The following is a 25,844-nucleotide window of genomic DNA, read 5'->3' as shown; positions in this document are numbered from 1 at the left end:
ATATTTTTTAAAATTAACAAACGAAAGTTATTATATATGACCCGTCTCATATGTAGGAAACGTACATAAAGTTAAAAAAAACTACGTCGAAAAATATGCTCGAATTTAAACCGACAATTTTATAAAAAAAAAACCATGTAACTTTAAAAAAAATAACGAAAGAAAGTTCTAAATTATAATCGAAACGTTGATCACCTTGAATTATACCGACAAATATATGAAAATAAACACGTAAAAATAGTTTTTTTAGGTTAGCGAACAAAAGCTATTAATAAAAAACAAATTATATATAATACGGGGTTAAACACGAAAATTTAGAAAATAGAGGGGTGAAAGTAACATTTTTCAAAGTTCAAAGTGAAGGGTTCAAAGTGATATTTTAAAAAGTAAATGGGTGGAAAAGTCACAAACTCATAAACATAAAATATAGAGAAAAATACATAAATGGTCCCTATGGTTTACCCATAGTCACAAACCCAGTCCCTGCTACTTGAAAAGACCAAAATACCCTTACACTAACGGATGAACAGTAACGGCGTCAGCAAAAAGGGCCATTGGTGCAAGTTTTGGAAACCACAGGGACCATGTTCGTCAAAAAAAATTAGCAGGGACTGACTTTGTGACTTTTGGCAAACCATAGGGACCATTTTTGTAATTTTGTCTATATATATATATATATATATATATATATATATATATATATATATATATATATATATATATATATATATATATATATATATATAGTTATATCTTTACTATATTATTAAACATACTAGGTTAAAACTCGTGGAAACCACGGGATATAAGTTAGAAATTTTATATAGTACAAAAAAATTAATAAATATACAAAAGCATTTGATTGTGGATGGTAAGTAAGTACAATTTTATTTGATTTAAAAAAATAAACATAAATGTTCAACATAGATTTTGAAATACTTCCTTGAACACAACATTGGAAGTTTTATTAGTCAAATTACCATCCTTATCTAAAATCAATAACTTCAGTCCTTCTCTACTCTTTACTCTAGATAAAGCAACGTATAACTGACCGTGTGAGAAAACCGGTTCTCGCAAAAACAACCCAACCCTTTTTAACGATTGGCCCTGACTTTTATTTATGGTCATAGCAAAACAAACCGCTAGGGGAAATTGTCTCCTTTTGAACTTATATGGAATTTTGTTGTCTGAAGGTGTTAAAGACAACCTTGAAATAAAAACTCGATGTCCAATGTTACTTCCAGTTAAGACCATTGTTTCTATGATGCGATTACCCAATGATACGACCTGAAGTCTAGTACCATTACATAACCCATTTTTCTGGTCGATATTTCTTAGTAACATAACCGGAACACCGACCTTTAAAATCAACTTATGGTTTGGCAAACCGGAGATTTTAAGTCCATTTAGAACATCAGGTGAATATAAACTCTCATCAAATTGATCGTGAAGAAACTCTGTTTGGCAGATGCTATCTGAACTGAGGTATTCTTTTTCTTCTCCAGGAAACGATGAAAGCAGACGATCATTTATTTCTTGTACAACTTCATTTTTCGGTGCAAGTATTGATCTTTCTTCAAAATATTTGGGATCGTGCAAGTTGTCAAGAAGTGATGGATATTCAAACTCAATTAATGAACCGATAGGATCAGAAGATTGAGTAATAAGAAGATCTTCAGGAATACGGATAACTGCATCACCATCATTAGAACCACCAGCATTTCCCTCTCCTATATCCAAGAGCCAATTTGCAAATAACCTTGTTTGTTGTATTTCAGACGGATCTTTTCCAACAGTCAACCTCATGTTCTTCGTTAATTTCAAAACTTTGCAATTTGTCCATATATATGATGAACTTAACGACGCGTTGACAATTTCTTGTCTGCTACCATTAGGAACAACCGGTAGAATCTGTCTAAAATCACCTCCAAATACGATTACTTTACCTCCAAACGGGATATGTGAGTTCCTAACGTTCCCAAAACTTAAAACATCCCTTAAATTGCGATCCAATGCTTCAAATGCATGCTTATGAACCATCGGTGCTTCATCCCAAATAATTAGCGATGTTTGTTTTAGTAATTTGGAGGCATCACTGTCTCGATTGATAGAACAAATTGAATTTTCAGTAAGATTTAATGGAATACCAAAGCGAGAGTGTGCTGTTCTACCTCCGGTTAGTAACAAAGAAGCAATACCACTTAAAGCAACAGTCAAAACAATTTGACCTTTAGATCTGATAGCTGTTGATAAAGTCTTCCAAAGAAAGGTTTTGCCAGTTCCACCATAACCATAAACAAAAAACACACCTCCTTTATTATCTACAATTGCTGCCATTACATCATCAAAAACACCTCGTTGTTCATTTGTTAATGAAACAATTAGTGTCTGAAATTCGTTTTGAAGACTTGTGATGTCATAAGATAACTCTTCAGCAATCAAACGATTATTAGAAGAAGATACACAATCAAAATCTGGGTAAGGCATGCCTTGGAAGTTCTTGAGGGTGGAATTGTTACGAAGTAGAAATGATTCAATCTCAAACAAAGTCAAGTTCTTCAATTGATGATCAGTAAGGGATAAATCTGTAGAATGGTAAATATAAACTTAGAAAAAAAAATACAAATATATGGTTTATATAAAAAAAATGTTAAAGTAATAAAACCTAAGTATTATACCAGGAGACTTTAACCGGCGTCGTTGATTGTAAAGAATTCCATCAGAAAGGTATTCCCATGTATTTTCCCAAACAAATATTGGTCTTCCCAAACTTTCAGAGATCAACATCATTGAAAATAATGACCGTAGGTAATAACCAGTACCTGAATGGCTTGCTTCTTTAATAGCTTCAATATACTCTTTATCATCGTCTAGAAGCCCTAAAGCGTAACATGCATCTCTAAAAGTAGGACATATTTCTCGATTTACTGTTCGGATATCTTCAAAAGATGTTGGACCTCTGACCTTGTTTAAAAGAATTCTTAAGAAATATGCTTCACCAAGTTTAGGCGAAACTGCATGAATTCTCCCAATTGAAAATCCTACTTCCCTTGGTTCCCAATTCCGTGAATTAGCTTTCCACACAAACTTTGTCGGGAATTCAACATAAGTAAGATCTCGGGCTTGTTTATAGATCTTGTTACACTCAAGCCAAGATGTGAACATTGAAGATGCAACAGACGGTTTGTCAAGGATATTCTCGATATCATCATCTGGATCAAAAACAACTTGTTGTTGATCAGGAAGATGAAAAGGAAGCCTAACCACAGAAGGATACCTATAATGAATATCATAACCAAAAATTCGCCATGATGCTTCACATGCAGATATATATATCTACAATCATAATACTCTTTGATTTCGTCTACTGAATTATCAGTAGCACTTTCATTGTTCGATTGTATGACAGCAAGTGTAGCTCTGCCAGGACCTTTATTGATATATTTGAATAAATATTTTATAGAACCAGCTTGATTGCACCACTCGACATTAATGTGTCCTTGATATCTTTTCAAAAGGTCTTTGTTATAAGCAACAACATGTTTGTTATCCAATTTGACACCAGACTTTTCAACAAAACATCCATCATTTCGTCTCCTATATATCGGAAAACCGTTTTCATCGGCTGAAGTTTCATTGGAGAATTTTTTCGGAAAGTTTTTTGAACACTTGTTATCAACCATGCATGGACATTTCATATTTTCAGCACCACAAGGACCATGCATCATGAACTCACTCACAAGTGAATACAAATCAGGATCTTCATTAATGTTTGGAATCTCGGCCGAAATATAGTTATCAATTTGTTCAACAGTACGGAGTTTGTCATCGGAGTGCAAAAAGAGACATATATGACTATGAGGCAGTCCGCGCTTTTGAAACTCGATTGTATAAACAACTATAATTTTTTTTAAGAAAAGTAAAATAAAAAAAAAATAAAAAATGTCAGTAATGTAAATAGATAATAAAAAGATAAATATTAAATGAAATGTAATAATTTTGTTAAGTATGATAGTATTTATACTATAAATATGAAGATGGTAAAACTGAAATGTTAAAATCAGACATACCTCCTTTAACTTTTCCGAATAATTTTTTCTCTCGCAAGTCTTTAATCATTGCATCAAGCTTTATTTTAAATATCCTACATAGAATATTTGGCCTGTCTTCAGGTTTGAGATTTGTGTCTTTAAGAAACCTTTTGATTTCAGGCCATTTTGGATTGCATGTTATAGTTATAAAAAAATCTGGATATCCAAACCATTTACAAAGGGACATAGCATCCAAATAGTTCTGTTGCATGTAACGTGCAACACTCCTCATTATCGGTGTCATATATGTATAACTGAGAGAATTTTGGTTTAGCTCCATTTGAGGGTAACAAACTTCCAATTCTATGATAATTTTGACCGCCAAGTCTGAATATGAATGGAGCTTTTCCACTGTTAATGGATGCATCAACTTTCCCACCCATTGAGGTAAATGAGAACATTGAATTGTAACGACGAATGTTGTTAATAAAGTACTTGGATTTAGAATCTGTTGAACGAAAAATATTTAGGTAACTTGGTGGTGCTTTTTTAGAATCTGGCAACTCAACCTTGCCATAACCACAACATAGTGAAAAACTTGTATTTTGTTTATCTTTTCCTCTAATAGATTCAACTGTCCATAACTTTGCATTACATATTTGACATACAACATTTTGATCACCATGATCAATGTAATCTGTTTATAAAAAATCAATGTCAAATATAACAATCTATGTAGCTGTAACCATTGCATAAATTTAAGATAATAATAAATTCAAATAACTTTTTTATTGTGATGGTTACCTTTTGATACACCTTTAGCTATGTTTGCATGGGTATGTTGATCATTAACTTCTCCGTGTATTGTAAAGTCAAACATAGGAATTGCGGATATGTTGGTAGGCTTCCTTTTTAATTTCTGGGTTCGTCTTGTTAAATTATCAGAAGAAGAAGGTTGAATTATAGTCGAGGAGTCGAGGGATTGCATGCCATTGGAAAAGAAAGAGTGATGTCTGTTATTTGATATTGGTGTTTGGATGTTATTACAAGAACTATATATGCTTGTAAAAAATGTTAAAAGAATTAGACAGTATAATTTTTGGTAGAATTTTTATACACTTAATGAATTACAGAAATAATAAGTGGTAGAAAATTACTCATACTATTGGAAATGTTAGATAATGGTGTTCTAACATTTCGAATTGAAGAAGGAGATTGTAAGCTTCTTTGTTGATATGAAAACGATTTATAGTTACTTGTATTTTCGTTACCAACATTTTTTGAGTTGTTTGAAGGTAGAAAGTTTCCACAAGGATTGCACATTTCTGTTATACAATATAAACATTTGTTAAAAAAATATATAATTATCTATATGAATTCAAGGTATGAAAAGAATATATATATATATATATATATATATATATATATATATATATATATATATATATATATATATATATATATAAGAAATGGAAAACGATTACCGTGTATGTGCATGTTGAAAACATTAGAATTATAGGGACTTTGAATAATTGATGCGGTAGAGATTCCTTTGGATTTTCTATTATCCAAATATAACTTTCTAATCTTTCTTCTCTGTCTAGCATAATTATAATACATGCTCATTCGTTCTATAAAACAAAAGTAAGAAAGACGATAATAATATTACAATAAAATTTATTCAAAATATAATGAAAAATATTAAGTGTTTGAAGATATATAAAACGATTTATAAATAGTTTTAAGAGATTGATATGTAATTCGTTGGTATAATAATCTTGAAATCAGTAAAAGTTTGATAAAAAAAAAAAAAACTAAATTGATACTATCACCATTTTGTTTCCTGTTTAAAACATGTACGGTTGATGAATTATCCGGGACTGAAGTAGAAAAATAAGTTTTGGATTTTTTTTTTATCCAAATATATTTTTCTAAGTCTTCTCTTTTCTTTAGCATGAGTATAGTCCATATTATTCGTTAAATCTGCAAAAAAAAAAAAAAAAAAAAAAAAAGAAACAATATTTAAATGTTAAAAAAGATTATATATACATGTAAATATGTTATAAGAATATATGGACAGTTAAATAATCATAATAAAAAAAATTAAATTGGATTATGCAAAACAAATTGTTATTATTATAATTATTTTTGCATATAATATCATATTTGTTAATTAATAACATATATGAAGTTCTCGTTTTAAAAGTATTAATCTCCATAGTTGTAAAAAAAAATGTAAACGTGAATGCACATATTACATATTACATATATTAAATAAATCAGTTTTTCCGTATAGATACAACATTTAGTATTATTATAAAGTTATTATAAAGTTATGTGGCTCACCCAAAACAGATATTGACAAACAAAAAACTCCGACAGTCAAAGAAGAAACCAACGCAAAACGAAGATGTAGACGGTAGCAACGGTGGCCGAATGTGAAATCGTTGAGTCGGTTTGTGCTACGCGAATAACAGGGTTCGTAATTGCATACTCGATCCGACTTTTTCTGGTAAAAATTAACAATTAGGTATGAATAATGAGTTTTTTTTTTCAACCTAATGTGCCGATTTTGGTTTTCAAAGAGAATGAATAGATAGTATAAAAGAAAGATACCTGGATGGAGGTCGAAATCTGGATAAAAGGTGTTCAAGAATCCCGTACTACTAATCTTGAAAGACGTTTGAAGAAGAGGAATCAAGGTAAAACCTAATTCTCATTTTTTTTTTGAAGAAGATGCAGATATAATTGTTTTAATAGATTGAAGATTTTTTGTTTAGCAAACTGTTTAGGTGATTTAAGTTGAATTTCGAAATTTGAAATTTCAGTGTTAATTTGCGTAAATTTCAAAATACAATATGTGAAATTTTGGTTTTATATTAGATTTCCCGCTTATGTGTTTTATCATGTCTTTTGAAATTAACAAATATGACGAATTTTTCTTCTATAAGTCAGTGTTCATATTAAGGGGGTGTATAAAATGTAATAAAAGCAAACAATTATAATTGGGTATAATAACAACTTTAATTATATGTTTGTTTCTTAGGGTTAGGATGCATGTTTGTTTGCATTAGGTTGAGAAGAAACCATCACAGTACAAGTTTAAACAAAAAACTTTGTAGTTCACAAATTTCCATACGTATAGCTTTTTATTGTTAAGGTATCAAATAAGGTTTTCCTTAGGCTTTAGATAAGGTTTTTCTTGTTAAGTTATTTGTTAGACAAAACAGAAAAAAAAAAAAAAGTAATTTAAAGACTAAAATACCCCTGGGACCAATTTCTGTGAAACACAACCTTGAAAATGTCACCCATCTGCCCAAATTGCCCTCCAGAAAAAACAAAAGTAAAAAAAAAAAATTAATAAACACAAAAGTAGGATGCTATTATATGCAATAAAAAATAAAGAAAAACAAAAAAAAAACAAATATGTTTCAAGTTTAAGAAAAATAAAAGGACAAGAGTGATATTTAGTGTTGGAACTTTCAAAATCAAATAGCATATATAACAAAACTAAAAACAAAAAAGTAAATTAAAGACTAAAATACCCTTGGGACGATTTAATGTCCAACACAAATTATTAGTTTACTGAGTAATGTGATGTGACTAAAAATCACGAAAATAAACAAAATAGTAAACATAATCGATTCCACTAAAAAACTTTTAATTTATCTTATGATTAATTACATAAAGTACTTATAAATTATGTATTGATAAATAAGTTATTTGTTAGACAAAACAGAAAAAAAAAAAAGTAATTTAAAGACTGAAATACCCCTGGGACCAATTTCTGTGAAACACAACCTTGAAAATGTCACCCATCTGCCCAAATTACCCTCCAGAAAAAACAAAAGTAAAAAAAAAAAAAAAATTAATAAAAACAAAAGTAGGATGCTATTATATGCAATAAAAAAATAAAGAAAAACAAAAAAAAAACAAATATGTTTCAAGTTTAAGAAAAATAAAAGGACAAGAGTGATATTTAGTGCTGGAACTTTCAAAATCAAATAGCATATATAACAAAACTAAAAACAAAAAAGTAAATTAAAGACTAAAATACCCTTGGGACGATTTAATGTCCAACACAAGAGTGGTATTTAGTTAAAAAGAGTTTATCTTCTGCTAAAAAGAGTTTAAAAATATATACAGATTAGTTTATTTGATAAGTTAATAAGTGGTATTTTAATATTTATGAAAAGTTTATTATATTTGTTAAAAAACCGAAAATGATATGAGTTTCTAATATATTAAAAAAAGTGCATGTATCATATCGAATAAACCTTTCTTTTCTTTTCTTCTTTTTTTATATATTAAAAAAAGTGCATGTATCAATCTAAACACTAAAACTTGATTGTTACCATTGTCAAAAGTTATTTTAAATAAACTATCCCAAATGTCCCATCAATATTTTTAAGTTTTGGAGTCGAGCATCCTCTATTGACCATTATCGTTTAATTGATTCCGAGCTGATTGATAAAGTCGATAATTGTAGCATACAATGATAAACTCGATAATTGTAAGAAAGACATAAAATTTGATAACAAACATTTAAGGACACAAATATAGTCATATGAAAAGAAAATTAAAATAGTAGTCAATTTTAATTTTCAAAATACAATGTCAAATTACTTACGAAATGAAAAAAAAGAACATTCAATAAAATTAAAAAACAAAACCAAACATAAAAGTCTTAAAATGCATCAATGCAAAGAGGAGTCAACTGTACTTTTCAAAGTACAACGTCATAATAAGTTATTAACCAAGTTTGAAGAATTATTAAAAACTTCATGGGAAGTTATAAATAAAGCTAAAGCAAAAAATGTTTCAAAAAATGTTTGTCTTGTTATTTTTCAACTTTTGGTATCAAAAGCTTGATCCCCTCTCCAGTTCCGGTTGAAAGACGCGGTGCTTTTGTTGATGACGAATTCGAATACTGTTCCACATCATACACTTCTTCAAACTTGCGTGTTAAATTCATCGAAGTACTTTTTACATTTTCAAAACTTGTTGGTGTCAAAATATTTCCGGTAGACGGTGTAACATTTTCATCCGAATGTGAAACCCAATCCTTAAAAAAAAAATGAAAACATACTATGTAAAAAATGAAGAAGTATACTTATAATGCATTATATTAGTGTTAAATTATACCTTGGTAAGTATTTTTTCCTGGGAATTGGAGTCGGATGGTCCATCGTTTAAAGACTCTAAAGTTGCAGGCTATAAATGTGACAATATATGTTTTATATGTCATATACGTGCAAATACTTTAAAATAATAGTAATTGGTATTTTTAATCTGCATAATAAATCCAAATAATAGTAAATGATAACCTGCAACTGAAGTAGCTTTCTCTCCAAACTCTCGATTATTTGCTTTTCCTCCGTTACCCTTGAGATTGTGTAGACACTATTTTGAAATCTCACATTGTATTTTGTGACACTAACTTTAAAAGCTAAATGCTTGTTTTTCGAAAAATTGAGTTCAGGAGGATATATGCCCAAACTGAATCCAAGCTGAAAAAATGGTAAAAATAACTATTACATTTGTAGTCGAACGGTAAAAACAAATAAATTTAAAAATGTATTGGTAATGTACCCTAGTATGTTTTTCTGCTAAATCTCTGGCTGAAATTCCCAAGAGCCCATATGCTTCCCGATCAAACATAGTTAAGATTGTAGAAGCAGAATCGTCTTGAACACAAACTGGAATCATGTATCTAAAAAAGAAAGTTATAACAATTTCAAATTGTTTAATTAAGAAGAGAAAAACATAATTTTTTATTTAAAATTATTTAAAAAAAAAACCTTGGGATAGGAACTTTAGTAGACTTGTTGCATTCAACATTTGTACACTTGTAAAGTGTCACATCTTCATTGCAATCCGGAATTTCAACTGCCTTTACATGACAATCGGGACAACTTTGGTAACACCAAGGTTTGTCTTGGCGGATTCCTATTATAGTACCAACAATTATGAACTCTTCAACCTGCTTAAAAAAAACAAAGATGTTAAGAAACATAAACATTAATATATAAATATATGTTTGTATAGAAAGTAGGATGCTATTATAATAAGTTTACTTGATATATAAAAATGAACACAAAACAGAAAACAAAAAAATAAATTAAAGACTAAAATACCTCTGAGACGAATTTATGTCCAACACAACAAATAGCATATATATAAAGATGAACAACAAATTTTAAAAAAAAAAATCACTTATATAAAAACTGATCCAAAACAGAAAACAAAAAAGTCATTTTAAGACTAAAATACCCCTGGGATGATTTTCTGTCCAACACAACAAATAGCATATATAATCTATAATAACTTTATTTGATATATAAACATGAACAACAAATTTAAAAAAAAAAATCACTTTAATAAAAACTGAGCCAAAACAGAAAACAAAAAAGTCATTTAAAGACTAAAATACCCCTGGGATGATTTTCTGTCCAACACAACAAATAGCATATATAATCTATAATATGTTTATTTGATATATAAAGATGAACAACAAAATTAAAAAAAAAATCACTTATATAAAAACTGAAAGGCAAAAAATATAATAAAAAAGTGAATTAAACAGTTGAATATCCTTAGGACGATTTTCTGTCAAACACAACCATGAAAATGTCACCCATCTGCCCATTTTGCCCTCCAGAAAAAACAAAACTAATAAAAAAAAAAACAAAACAAAAAAGTAGGATGCTATTATATGCAAAAGAAAAAATAAACAAAAAAATTGGTTTACCTGGACAGGTTCTTTACTTTTGTAAATTGTCTTAACCTCATTATTTTTTAGGAAATCATCATTGAGTGAAACATGTTTTGTCCGAATCAAGCTGATGGTACCGGATAATTGTGAAGATTCATTATCCTTAGCCAACCTGATTAATATTTAATTATAAGAATATTATAGTATGATATAATGTCATATAATAAAAAAACAAATGTTTATTATAAAGAAAGTAACCAACTTTTCAATAAGTTAAAAAAAATAAACATAAACGAAAGTAACCAACTTTTCTCTAAACTGTTTGATTTCATCAATATCAGTGTTGATGAAGACAGTTGTGACATCATAGTAACTTGCAACACCGATATTACCTATAGACAACATAATAAATGTTATAAAGATATTTATAATTTATAATAAGAAATAAATTGACAATTATTATGTGACAAACCTCTGTAATCATTTATTTTTGCAAACTGCACAATTATAACAACACAATCATCAGTGTTATGAGTGTCAAGATAATCAGAAACTTTGTTGGCAAAATGACCCCACAAAGTGACCTTAAGTAGTACACCACTGAAAAAAAACACAAAATTATAGATTAGGTAATAAAAAATTATAATAAATAACAAATATTCAAAATGAAATTTTTCTAACTCCAAGTTTTTGAGCTCAAGATGGATTCTTTGCTTGTCTTTTTTCTGAGAGGGGATAATAGTAGTACGGGAGACAACCACACCAATAAAATCTATGAAATTCATTGTGGATAAATATAAAATTACTAAATAATGTTAGGTAAAGTATTAAATAATTAGAATTTATTAAATAAATGAAAACGTACCAACAGATCTTTGGGTTGGGATAACCTTGGAATTAATTTTCTGAAAATCAACAAAAGATAATCCGAAAACATCTTTGTGTTAATTTGATGGTTGTGTCCAATCTGTTTATTAAAGGTCGTTTCATAAATATGGGTTAAGAATGTTAGTGTATTAATTTTTATTTTTTTCATGTAAACACATGGAACGTTTGCTCATATATTCAAAATATGCAAAAGTAATTTAAACTAATAATTATATAGTTACGGATAAAACATTGAAGCCTCTAAAAATGCCCCTGGGACGATTCAATGTCCAACAAAAGAGTGGTATTTAGTGCTGAAATTTTCTTTTAGATATTTTTCAGGGGATAGTTTACTTGATATAACACATATAAAGTATAATAAGTAATTTAAAGACTAAAATACCCCTGGGACCATTTTCTGTCAAACAGAACCTTCAAAATGTCACCCAAAAGTAGGATGCTATTATATGAAAAAAAATAAACAAAAACAAAAAAAAACAAATATGTTTCAATTTTAAGAAAAATAAAAGGACAAGAGTGATATTTAGTGCTGGAACTTTCAAAATCAAATAGCATATATAACAAAACTAAAAACAAAAAAGTAAATTAAAGACTAAAATACCCCTGGGACGATTTAATGTCCAACACAAGAGTGGTATTTAGTGCTGGAACTTTCAAAATCAAATAACATATATAAGAAAACTAAAAACAAAAAAGTAAATTAAAGACTATAATACCCCTGGGAACATTTTATGTCGAACAAAAACATGAAGATCAAACTTCAAAGAACATCAAATGATATGAAAACACAAATTGCGAATAATCATTTAATTTAAAAAAAAATAGCAAACATAGCTGCATTGGTTTTAATATATTTTCACAAAATGGTTTTATATTTTCAATTATGATGATGAACTCACCAGATTTGTTATGTCAACAACGTGCAGAATGCAGATGCAGAAATCATAATACTGAAGATGAGAATGGATGTTGAAGACAAGAATGCAGAATATAAACGGAGTTAATATATGAGTAAATTGGAATTCCTGATTTTTTGGGATTCATATAAATATTCAAAACAGTCAAAATAAGATAAGATATGCAGTGAATGAAATTGAACGTAAATTGATATTGTTTCCAAAACAACATGGATTTTTTTATTTGAAATTTGAATTTGAATGTTTATATGATCAGAAAATGATAAAGATGAAAAAAAATCGGGTTTTCTCCTAAACTTATGCAGTTTATACGGTTTTTTTAATATTTGTTGTGTTTTATAAAATTTTTTAAATTTAGAAAATTTAGAAAATAGGATTTAAATGAATATATGACACGTGGCAAGTATGCATCGTAGAAAGGGAACATGTGGCCAATTATAGGTTTTGTTTATTAGAGGAGGTAGATTGCATGTTTTTTGAAAATTAAAAGGTACAATACCTATTACTTGAGGTACAATAATATTAAGCTCATAATCACATCGGATATACGTATACACGGTATTACCTTCTTTTTTACCCTAATATTCTCTACACACAACACTAGACACAACAGCCGCCATCAGAAAGAAATCGAACCCTCTTCTTTGCGTCTCCTTCCTAATCGCTTCAGAATCTATTAGGAAGGAGAAACGTAAGTTTTTTATATTTAGTCAATTAAACTTTTCCCTTTTTTTTTTGTTGATGATCGAGATCTAAATTATGGATTTGGTTTTGACATTTAACAATTTGACAGACTCACGGAGTGTTGAACGCTGTAAGTTGGGGAGTAATGATGCCAATGGGAGCCATGACTGTGAGATATCTGAAAGTCTTCAAGTCGGCTAACCCAGCCTGGTTCTACATCCACGTCACCTGCCAGGCTTCCGCCTATGTCGTCGGAGTAGCCGGATGGGCCATTAGACTGAAACTCAGCAGCGACTCCGTCAGAATCGAATACAACACTCACCGCAACATCGGAATCACACTTTTTCCCTAGGAACCATTTAGGTATGCAAAAATCGATCACATTTGTGTAGAATTGAAACTGATGTTAACAATTTTTCAGGCATTTGCTCTGCTTTTGAGGCCAAAACCAGAGAACAAATACAAATTTTACTGGAACATCTACCACCACGCCACCGGATACACCGTCATTGGTCGTCGCTACAACCTATTAGTAGGTCACCCTCCACCATTTCGTTCGATTCTTAGCAAACAACAACGATCGGATGGGATCAACAAAAGTTGGCTTCTCCTCAAATTACAACATCAAACAATCTCCTCTCCAATCTGTATCTTTCTATTCTCTATTCTTATGCCGTAACTTATGTCCTACAACCCTAATTTTTTCTAAATCGTTAGTCAGATGAGGGTTATTATTCTTCCAAATGTTAATTTTGTGTAAATCGCCCTTTTGGGTGTTGATGAGTTGTTGCTTAAGTTTATTGCTAAGTTTTGCAGGTTGGTACTTTTTAATCACCGGTTGTTATCAATACTCAATCTGTTAAGTGCTGAGTTGATGAGTAAAGTAAGTAAAGTTTAGTGTTTGCTATCTTATTTTCATCATACTTGGTTGTTTATTTCCATGCAGATGGATGGCTTTGTGTTGCCACCTACCGAGTCAACTGAAATCTTGAAAGATAATGAACTTTTCTGGTAGTTAAAATTTTAGTTTTATATTAACCATCCTCTAGTAAATATGTAATCATATGTTTAACAACTATGCATTACTTTTTTGTTATTTTAGTATAAAAAAGAAAGAGGGGGCAACACCTAATGCAGAAAATTTGCTTGATGAAGTGCAAGCTGATGAAGAACAGTCGCAAGATGAAGAACCAGTTTCTAAGAAAAGAAAAGCCTCCATTAAACTTCAAAACTCAAAGTAAACCTTATATCTTGTGTACCTTTTGTCACATTTGTGAGCAGGTTTATATTCTATTTTCGCTCTTCAACTGCTAAGCCATCAACATTATATTTTCTTATTAGGAATATTATCATTCTCTCGATTGGATTCATGTTAGATTTTCATTTTGTAGTCAAGATTGTAGTTGGTGGCTTAGTACAAAAGATTTCCAGTAATACCCTTCCTAAAGATTTGATCTGTGTGCCAGCTAAGCTTGAGAAAAGGACACGTTCGTGGTAATCGTAGCACAGACAACATTATGCTTAATCTTGCCAAGTTAATTGGAAAAGGAAAGATACCCATGTAGGTCAGATTACTAAAATTCTAAAATAGGGTAAAACAAGAGCGGTATTTTTGACTTTTTGTCAAAATATATAGTTTTTATAAAACATTTTACAGGTGCTTAAAGATGTTGGCCAGCTGATTAATCTTACACTTACCCATGCTAAAAATCATCAACCTTTATCCGGATCCACAACATTTAACCGAATTGAGCTTCCAACAAATAAATATCCATTAAATGGTATCCATTTTATTTTATTCATTATCTTGTTTTATAATTTATCTTACTAAATTATAAATACTTTTTTAGCATTGTACGTTGGTTCACATGGGCTTTACACTTCAGAACTGATTCAATTAAGGCGTAAATTTGGTCGGTGGAAAGAAGAAGGCAGCATGAAAGAGCTTTCAAATCTTTAGTTTTATGAATATGTAGAAGCAGTTAAGCTAACAGGGGATGCTTAGGTGCCAGCTGGACAGATAAACATGTAAACCTTTTCATCCTTATGTGCCAGCTTTCAAATCTTTAGTTTTATGAATTTGTAATGCACAGGGAAATGATGTCGGAATATGTTGGTGCAATGCAAGATGAACATGTTAGTGGGCTTCAACTAATAAAAGATTCCAAATGGGTGACAGTAAAACCCAACCCCGATGTCCTTTTTGTTAACATTGGTGACCTTTTTCAGATATATTTCTTTTACCATTTGCATGTTGTGAACCCCTGTTCTTGGCCCTTGAATATTGCAATAATAAGAATTCCATCCGAATAATATATATAGAGTAATCTAGGAATAGTGAATCAAAACGAGAAGCAAATTGCCTGGAGAAAGATGAACATGTTGGTTCTCTTAAAGAAAGATTTTGAATTTTTTAGATTTTCCAACCTAAGGTTTACCCCAAAATCATAGAAATACCTTCACTTTCATCTCAATTGCATGATGTGTGCATCTGTACTGTCAACATGTTATTTTGATTAAATTTGTTGCCATTTTTTATTATTATTGTAATATTTCTTCATTGATAATATAGCCAAGTCCAATTTGGGATATATTCACGAACATGAAGCAGGTTGATAAACAAGTACATGCCTAAATGCTAATTTCTGTTGGATATTGTAAGAGAAATGGTTATGTTAATTCTGTTTTTGCATGTTAATAGCATTGCACTTTGAATTTTGTTTTTTATTTTTACAAATTTAGTGAAAAAATGATTTTTTTTGCCATTTAAAAAAAATTGTCTTATTGACCTACTTTTTTTTCAAAAGACAAAAAACTTGCCTTCTTGACCTACTTTTCTTTGCTAAAAATGGAATTTGTGTGTGTGTGTGTTTGCATGTTATTTTCTTAGTTTAACACCAGGTTAGGAGTTTTATTCACTCTAGGGGCAAATTTAGCATTTCATATTCTTATTTTTTGTTGTTATATATTCACGGGTAAAAATTAGGTGTGTTTTGTAAATTTTTACGAATTAGTTGATAGATCTTCATGTTTATTTTAATAAAATGGGACAGAAATGGGATTTTTCTTGACATGATTGTGATTGTACTGTTATCATTTTTCTTGACAGAAATAGGAGATTTAGTATGAAATGTTTTGAAATAAGTCATTTACTACAAGAAATTCAAAGGTTTTTTTGAGTGGGTTGTGAAATGCTTTATGAAACAAAGGTTTTGAATTGCGTCATATATTGAATTTATTTAATGTTTATACATGTAAAGGGTATTATCGTCAATTTTTGATTGATTTCACTCACCGGTCAATTCAAGCATACATACGCTAAAGGTTAAAATTGAAGCATGACGACAAAATCTGTAGTTTTTGGACTACTACGGGGCGATCTATGTAGTTTTTACTCTTCTTCTTCATCCTTTCATGTATATTCACTTAGGGCGCCTAGCCATGTTAGTATGTTTAATGAAATAATGAAAAAAATTAGAGAGGGGTAAAATAGTCATATTAGGTGTGTGAATCTATCTTTGTGACCATGTTTGTGTTGTCTTTTGTTGGATTTTTTGCCTTATAAATGGTTACTTCTATTTCTTGGATTTATCCATTTTGAGTTAAATGTAAGGAATAATAATTCCATAGAAGTGTTACTGGTATGTGTGTGACTAAATAAAATAACTTAAATTGTAACCCAAGACCTTTCCAAATTCAATATATTTCATCATAACCTATATGAAAGAACCATAATTCATTTTTTTGAAGTAAATTGTGTCTTTAGATTTACCTTTTATGTGCTTATGCGACGATAGTGATGAAGGCTAATGCAAAGACACTCACGACCTTATGTGTTTTAAAGTTTGATCTCTGGTGTTCACTATATCGAAGAGAAGTAATTGAAGATAGTTTATCTAGTAAAATCATTTGTTTAGATTGTGTAAGTTAGATATGATGAGTATGGTCATCTGTCCACCATACTTAAGCATGGTATGGTCTGTTCGATGTACCTTTTAAGTATATAAATAGAGAGTTTAAGAGTTGTTCAGGATGTTTCTTGTACCCCAAAAACATTATCAGTAATACAAGTTGCCTTTTTTATTCAAACTTATGTTGTTCATCATTTATTAACTTCAAGTCTTGCAAGCAAGCTTGGTTAGGATTCAACTAAGTTATTTATTACTTCTCTTATGTTTATTTTGTAATTGTTGTTCTTATAATTTCTATATAATAATCTTACATACCCCATCTTAATTATTGTTGAATTATCCAAGATCCATTAGAGATACCTACTATTACGTATCATTCATAATCATTGATCAAGTTCTTCTCTTAACAATTGATATCAGAGCCAAAGTGGTTGCTTTTTATTTTTTCTAAAAACATTGTTCTTACTTTTTATAAATATCTCTGATTGAAAAGGCCTTCTATACCACTTAGCTTGCCTTTTAAAAGTTTTAGGGAACTATGGCACAATATTACTCTTTAAATATATCTAACAGTGTTGGAGGTTCTAATCGAGCTCCAATATTTTTTGCAAGTGAATATCATCACTGGTCTCAAAGGATTGGGGTAATTGAAAATACTTGGCAAAGATATTTGGAGATTTGTTGAGGAAGAACCTCATATCCATGTCCTCGCTTCTATCACCGATGAAACTCAAATCAGACTTTGTGGAGGCCCTACCATGTCTCGACCCACTGTCAGTGACATCTCAAAAATGGAAAATGATGAAATTGGTTTTCATGGGGTGTATTGTGGTGTTCCACCTGACATCTATGATCTCATAATCATCCGCTAGTCTGAAAAATACATATAGGCAACTCTCAAAAACATGTTCAAAGGAACAAAACAAGCACAAGAAAAAAAGTTAAGAATTGCGCTAAATAATTTCAACTACTTTAAACCTCTTCCTAGAGAAAGTCTTCACGAATCCTTCAAAAGATTCAACCTTATCATCACCATACTTTCAAATGCATGTATTAATAGTAATCATGAAACTAATCTTTAGTTTCTAAATGGTCTAGGAAGAGAATGCACAATAGACGATGGCAAAGATGATCAGTCAAGGTAATGACAAAATTAAAACTCCATTTCTCTATATAAACTGTATATTGAACTTCAAGCTGAAGAATCCGCAATGCTAAAGGATTCCATAGATCTTGGAGGACCAATGGCATTTGTTTCTAACTCACCACAACTTGCAAGTAGACCATCGCAATATCCTCAAAACAACCAACATTCTTATTAATCTTTATATGATAGTTCCTAGTAGTCATATGAATAAGATGAGAACATATAAGAAAAGGAAGCCTTTCAAATTGCTCTTTCCCTTATAAGTCAATAGTTTAACAAATTACCACCACCAAGTTACAGGAATGATGACAACCCTTCAGATACTTCTGTCATTACTGAAGAAAAGAAAGATTGTGTTCTAATCTGCCACAATGTCCCAAAGGGAATCACTTCCCAAGAGAATACAAAGAAAATATGGTAAAATATAAGGCATTTTACCTCCTAATGGATCAGGAAGTAGATGATAAGGAAAAGGTAAAAACATTTGTCATTCATGTGTGAAGAGACCATCAAGTATGGCCTTTGGGAAATGGAGATGAGGAAACAGACAACAAACAAAAGCATGGAAAGTTGCATCTAGTTGTGAGGAAGGAAGAAAAGACCAAAGATGGATCACTAAAGTTGAAAAAGAATTACTGCTTCATGGCTATAGATGGATACACAAGCATTATTAAGCATGTAAAATTTGTGATCTCGTGTGATCATTATAATTTGAATGATGGTGAGCCTCACTTAAAATAATCACTCAAATGTGTGCTAACGTCCTTTCAGATTATAACAAAGCCTTACACGAAAATAACATAAAGAACCAGCAACTGTACCACTTGAGAGTCGACTAGAAGGCAAGAAGCTTAAGTTCATTGCGTTAGAAAATGATTTGTTATTAGAAAAAGATGGTAGGTTTCTTAATGAAACTATTAGAAGTTGCTTTAGTCAACGTGATTTAGCCTGAACAGAAAATGTATGCTTAAATATTTTAATTGATTGTTCTTTGAAAGCGAAGAAATAAAAAATCTTATTAATTACGGGTCCATTAATAACACATATAACTGGGGTTGGTCTAGTAGCTTCACCGCAAGAGAAAAATCTCCATCGAGGTTTGATGCTGACTATCCACATGTCCCTCCAAACAAACCTTTCGTCCTTCCCTTCAATGATAAGACATATCCTGAAGACATTCAATGTATTTTTTTAGGAATAGGAAGACTTCATGACTTGCGCAATAACTGTGTGATTAAAGAGATTCTCCCGTAAATCTCAGGATTCTCTGAAAATCATCAATCAATACCAGTCAATTGTAGTATCTTATCCTCTGTCTACAATTGAATCAAAGATAAATGTATATCCACATCAACCTGTTTGAGTCGTTACCATTTTTCTATGACTTATGTAAAAGATAAATGTATAGTCACATCAACCACTTTCATTTAAACTCTTCTTGGAGGAGTGAAAATGAATAAATTTGAAATTGGAAAATGTTCTAGATGTCAAGAACTATACAATTCTGATGATTCCTCACCCAAACCAATTTATCACAAAAGCAAACTTTTCAAAAGAAAAAGACAAAAGCTAGATACTTCTAACAATTTGTCACCAAAGGATGAAGCAAAAAAGGCCTTAACCGAAGAAATCAAGTCTTGCACTGAGAATAGGAACAATGAATCAAGTCCAAAGCCTATTACAAATAAAAAGTCAAAAAGTTTTAGAAATAAAAAAACCTTAATAAAACCTTCGTAGACCATTAATCCAAACAAAACACATATAGTCCTAAAGCAGCAGAGAATGACAACATCACAATTGTCATTTCTCAAGCAGATGGTACTAACAAAGATATCGAGTCATTAAAAGATGATAAGATTATGAAGTCTACTGAGCATGACTCTCATACTAAGACCAAGGTTCCAAAACAAACCATACCTCATAATGCATGTGGATCAATAAACATAACTTAACCTTTGGTTGTTATCCTAATACCAAGAAAATTGTCTCCAAATCTAAGATCAATCTTAAGGAAAAAACATAACTCTTAGAACGAGAGAAGTCAAAAGATAAGATAGCCAAAAATCCCAAGTTTAGGAAAATAGTCAATGACATCTTCATTTCCACAGTCAAAATGTGACATCCCATTTTCACGGCCAGAAAAGACCGATTTTGTTTATGCTTTATAAAAATAAGAGTACTTCTTTTAATAAAAATGTTGCGGAATTTGTTCCCAGAAAAACATGATAAATATGTTATCAAAGCATTTTCGAAGAAATGTACTTTTATTCATTTAAAACATTTAGGATGTCATCGTAAATACAGAAACATAAGCAAAAACAGAACTTACATTCATTTACACTAGTGATCTACATCTCTTTTAAATCTCTCAGTGCAAAGTAGCTTCGTATCGACACCTGTGATACAAATAAGCTGGAGTGGGTCAGGTTGGGAAACCTGGTGAGTACATAGGGTTTTCAACCCACACTAATATAATTATTATATTTAAACATCAAACAATCAACCCGATTACCCATCCTCGTTATCTTCTTTAATATTCCTTAAAGAATTATCTTAAGGGTCATCTCCTATATCATATTTACCTCTCATCTTTTTACCTCACATTTCCTTATATGCTCGTTCCTAAGGCACGAATACGTAGTTACAACATCGCCTGAACTCGTAATTCATAGTAAGGGTTAGAGTATCATCACATGAATATACAGTCACAACATCACCTAGACTCGTAATTCATCACCTACAGGTTATAAATCTGCTGGTGTTTCCACGGGTTGTCTAGAATAGTCCGTGGTCGCCATCTATACTCCAGTAGATGACTACATCTCCAAATTGTCGGACAAGGTTATAGTATCTTTCATCCTACATTACCGATTCATCATCACCTATCCATCACCTAATTATCATCACCTTCCTATCATCACCTTTCTCTCATCATTTTATTTCATCACACATCAACTATTTCATCTACCCATGTTTTATCCCAACATATTTGTAGATATAAAATAAATATATATTTAAATCATTTAAAACATGTATAAAATCATTCATCCATCATAGACAACAAGTATTCAGATAATATGCACACATACCACGTAATTTATATAAAATACTTCATATCTATGTGTAAGATGAAAGAGACCATACACTCATTTGAAAAGGTGGTGAATCCAAACTCAGACAGCGCTTCGCTTCTTAAAAATATTTTCCTTCGACGAAACCTAGTATTATTACCACTAGAGTTTAGTCTATTATTCGCCAAGACTAATTAATAGTCTAGCTATTATTACTATTATATAAGCGTTAAACGGTACTTATATAACCCATAATAATAGCCCAAGTACTTATTATAAGTTCCTAATAACGTTACTATAATTAAATAAACGATATATTAAAAATAGCATAGGCATAGCTCACTTACAACGAGTTTTTATAGAAAACTGGGCTTTGCTTGGAGCAGCGTTCCCGAGCCAAAAAGCTCTTCTTCTCGGAGCCGTCGAGCACTCCGGGGCTTCCGCCTCCTGCTAAGGAGGTTCCCTAAGCTTTTCGGGGCTTGAGAGAGGTTCTAGAGAGAGAGTAAAGAGAAGAAAGAATGCGAAAGGTGTGAAGAAAATGAGGGTGGGAGAGGTTCTATTTATAGGGTGAAAAATGACTGAACTTGGTGCCACATGTCGCCATTTAGTGGCAAGACTTGGGGAGAAAGCAATGGCCAAGATTGTGCCACATCACCCATTTTCGCACAACACACTTCCGACTTCTAAAATCCGTAAGTTTCACATACGACCTCTGTTTTTAACGTTCTTTACATCCACACATAGGTAAAAATAAGATCTACAACTTTCATTTTGACTCCGTCGGCTAATTCTCGACCGATCTTAAATTTAACAGTACGAGGAGATTATACTGTTAAATGTTCACGTAAAATTCATAACTTCTACATACGGACTCTGTTTTTGTCTGTCTTTTTACCGTTGAGTTCCTATTAATGAGATCTTCAATTCTGATTTAGGTCGCATAGGCCAAAAACCGCTCGATCTAAAATTCGAGTTTCGGGCTGTGCAATGCTAAGCCAAATCTTAGAAAATTCATAACTTCCTCATACGAAGTCAGATTTCGGCGTTCTTTCTTTGTATGTTCTCGGTTTAATGTATACTACAACTTTTGTTTAGATTTATAAGGCTAAAAAGTCATCCATCGTAAATTCACTATTTACGTCTCCCGGTGCCGTGCCTGTTTTGCCGTAAAACTTCGACGGGCCATAACTTCTTCGTTATAACTCGGATTTCGGCGTTCTTTATATGTACGGAACCCTTGAGACATATTCTACAACTTGGTTAAGATTATTTATTCTAAATAATCTTTTTTATTATCTATAAGTTGACTAGCTAGGATCTACGGACGTTACACAAAAGTACATGCATCTCATCTACAACCAAGAATGCACATTTTTCTTAAAAATTTGTTAGAAAATATTTTTATGTTGCTGCGGGCCAAAACAAGTTTGGGTGCCCAAATTAATTGAATGATTATGCAGACAATGTGCGAGGAAGATCACGAAATTGAATTATTAATTGGTAACACATGTTCCTTGCACATGACTGGAAGGTTGGAATACCTTCGTGACTGTAGGGTAGTCACAAATGATGGACATGTAATGTTTGGTAACGACTCAAATAGGATAATTCGAGGTTGCAGTGTATTAACAAATAGAAATTTCTCCATACAAAGAGTTGCTTACATAAAAGGACCGAAGCAAAATCTCATAAGTGTCGGGCAACTCTACAAATTTGGTCATTGAGTGGAATTTGATGACGAATATAGTTATATCATGATGAAATATAGAACCAAATTTCCCATTAATTCCAAGAAAGAATGAAAAACGTTTTCTTTAGACATCTTCGTACAAATGATTGGTCTATATTTATTTTCACCTGTATGTATGTATATATATATATATATATATATATATATATATATATATATATATATATATGTGTGTGTGTGTGTGTGTGTGTATGTGTGTGTGTGTTTGTGTTATATAGGGCTAAAATCAACATAGAACCAAATAATAACCATAAAATATTAGAACCGCATGAAAATGACTAATTTCATGACTGAACATATATATGTTTAGTTGTGAACATACAAAATGTTTAGAAATAAACATAGTTATTTTTATGTTGTTTAATGATTTCGTGGTTTAATGAATCCTTCTAATAACATCAAAGTTAAATGAACCTTAAATACCGACACGTTTCATGATATGATAAAATTATAGAAAGCTAAAATTTAAAATATTCTATCAAAATGTCTCTCATTATTACATTTAATGCAAAAATAAACCCAATGATAAATGTTGGCGAAGTTGAAGTTTTAATTGACAATATATCTTATGATTTGGATTTCCTCAAAATGGCCTTAATTTTGCCACATGTACTTTTTTGGAAACGACAATACTTTTACTAACCACTGCACATAAAGAAACTAGGGTAAATGTCACTAAAGTCCTACAAACTTTCATGTTTTGGTTTAAAATGTCCTTCATTTTTATTTTTGGTATTACAAGGGCATGAACTCAAAATGTTTTGCTTTATAGGGACATAAACCTAAAATTTTTGGTTTAAAACAACATTGACCGAAAATATGAAGCGGTAACCCGGTATCATTGCTTATGTGGCAATCTAGTTGGCACTTTGTCCCAATAACATATCTAGTGAGCTTACATGACATGGATAATTCCTATTAAATTTAATTTCTTCAAATTAAAAAAAAAATTCCTTTTTCTCCAAACCATCTCCGCAACATTCTTTTTCTCCCTTTTTCTTCTTTATTTCGGCAAACCCTAAGTGCTCCTTCCTTCTTTTCGCCGACGAAGACCCAATCACCATGTTGGTCACCTCCTTCATTCCGGAGCCATCACAACCCTGAAAGTCTGAAACCACCAAAATCATAGTCGTGAAGCAAACATTGGTCTTGAAAGAAACAGAAGGTACACAATGGGAAGAGGAACTGATAATCATTTGCTCCTCTCCCTTTCTTACTCCGGCGAGGTTCCTCTTGTTACTGTCTTGATCCATCACATGGAACGAGCCGACCATTATCTTTCCACCAAAACTAAACACTGTCACAACACAACCCCTAACACCGACTCAAATTTTCTTCTTCTTAAAACCCAGAAAAAGAACAACAAATGAACACTTACCCAAATTTGTTCGTAACCCATCTCCAAGCCACCTCCTGTGGTCCTGCCGATGCTGTCGTCACCACAACGAAATCTGGCAGCCATAAGAATAAGACAACATCGACGTTGTTGCTATCCACCCTAGATTACTTAACCAACAATGTTTTCGTGATTTATCACATGGAAGGTCAATCATATGCATTCTTATAATGCCGATCCTTTCGGCAACTCCATTCTAATTTGGTGGCCAAACCATATTGCAACTATGTTGTCATTCAATTTTTTGGATTCCTCAACATCACTTAATTTGTGCAAGAAATCAACACTCTAATTATGTTAGCCGACCCCATTCAAGGAAACCCACATAATCAAGAACCTTGGAACGATGGGTATGAGTTGGATTTGTAATTTAATTTCTTTTTTCACTAATAAAAAGGCACATCATCAATTGGAAACCGACTATTGCAAGTATGGTTTTTTTTTAACAAGTAATATGAACTTTATGCCCTTAAACTACCTAAAAAAATATAAGGGACTTTTTAAAACAAAACCCGAAAGTTGACTGGGCTATGAAGACATTAACCCAAGAAACTATGCGGGGTAAAATAAAACCAAATTACATAATATTGAAGGGAAGACAACACTAATCAATCCACCTACAATTCCCAAAACGCCCTCAAAACTTGACCCAATTAAAAACTAAAGAAATCACCTCATCTACCAATTTGTCTGGATAAGTACATTTTTTGTTGAATAGTTTATCATTTTCTTGCATTCCAAATACACCAAAGGGACCCATAGAAGATGGCAACAAGAATCTTCCGTTTTTTTGGGCAATTCCCCCAATTAGCCGCAAACTCAATCACCTCAGTTATGGAAGTAAAATCACAAGCATAAATACTGCACCACCTCATAACCATCTCCAACACATCTCGAGAAAAAGAGCAGCCATCGAAAATGTGGTCTGCCTCGTCAACACCCACACAACACAATGGACAAGAGGAGTCACCAATTGAAACACCCCTACGCAAGAGGGATTTCGCAGTGGGGATTCTACCAATACAAGCCCTCCAAATGAAGCATTTATCCTTCAGAGGAATAAAATACACCCAGATCATGCCATTATTCAACGACACAGTAAAAAAGGAGTCGATAAGCGACCACGTCACGAGCGAAAACTTCCCATCATTGGATAACCCCGATTTCCAAGAGTCTTCCTTATCACTGAGTGAAAAATGGGATACCACCATCTTCAAAACATCAACATCATCAATTTCGTCTCCAGACCTTGGACGCCTCTTCCAAGCCCACCCTTCCTGACCGGAACAGATCCGGTCACAAATGAAACAAGCCTTTCTCTTATCCAAATCAAA

At 31.6% G+C, this 25,844-nt stretch overlaps 3 protein-coding genes across 21 annotated transcripts; 1 reads left to right on the top strand and 2 right to left on the bottom strand.

Annotated features, from left to right (window-relative positions):
* Nucleotides 1-918: 918 nt before the first annotated feature.
* On the bottom strand, nt 919-5,019 carry LOC145059732 (uncharacterized). The gene is made up of 6 exons (XM_079007532.1): nt 4,836-5,019; nt 4,387-4,728; nt 4,071-4,247; nt 3,352-3,898; nt 2,679-3,277; nt 919-2,585 (listed from the first exon to the last, which is right to left on the bottom strand). Exons 1-6 carry the CDS (start codon nt 5,017-5,019, stop codon nt 919-921), a joined length of 3,516 nt encoding a protein of 1,171 aa, XP_078863658.1.
* Nucleotides 5,020-6,362: 1,343 nt separating this feature from the next.
* LOC145058228 (coilin-like) lies at nt 6,363-15,548 on the top strand. Of its 19 annotated transcripts, none has more exons than XM_079006141.1 (10): nt 6,363-6,509; nt 6,617-6,733; nt 12,561-13,242; nt 13,345-13,598; nt 13,657-13,882; nt 14,182-14,246; nt 14,338-14,472; nt 14,627-14,800; nt 14,893-15,016; nt 15,086-15,548. In XM_079006141.1, the coding sequence occupies exons 5-8, from the start codon at nt 13,820-13,822 to the stop codon at nt 14,667-14,669; spliced, it is 306 nt and encodes a 101-aa protein (XP_078862267.1). In that variant the 5' UTR covers nt 6,363-6,509; nt 6,617-6,733; nt 12,561-13,242; nt 13,345-13,598; nt 13,657-13,819; the 3' UTR covers nt 14,670-14,800; nt 14,893-15,016; nt 15,086-15,548. The 19 variants fall into 19 exon arrangements, 16 of the variants coding, with proteins under 16 accessions (XP_078862267.1, XP_078862272.1, XP_078862280.1 ...); XM_079006154.1 differs by adding an exon at nt 14,052-14,093 and having other exon boundaries at nt 6,369-6,733; XM_079006142.1 differs by having other exon boundaries at nt 6,370-6,543; nt 6,628-6,733.
* Nucleotides 8,872-10,680, bottom strand: LOC145059731 (uncharacterized). The gene is made up of 6 exons (XM_079007531.1): nt 10,669-10,680; nt 9,833-10,014; nt 9,624-9,744; nt 9,359-9,541; nt 9,177-9,245; nt 8,872-9,096 (listed from the first exon to the last, which is right to left on the bottom strand). Exons 1-6 carry the CDS (start codon nt 10,678-10,680, stop codon nt 8,872-8,874), a joined length of 792 nt encoding a protein of 263 aa, XP_078863657.1.
* Nucleotides 15,549-25,844: the final 10,296 nt, after the last annotated feature.

The sequence above is a fragment of the Lactuca serriola genome, chromosome 6 (genome assembly GCF_051521515.1).
Source record: "Lactuca serriola cultivar US96UC23 chromosome 6, Lser_US96UC23_V15, whole genome shotgun sequence".
NCBI classification, from domain to species: Eukaryota; Viridiplantae; Streptophyta; class Magnoliopsida; order Asterales; family Asteraceae; genus Lactuca; species Lactuca serriola.
Note: the sequence above shows the minus strand (reverse complement) of the source record. Positions and strands in the feature narration are given on the sequence as shown.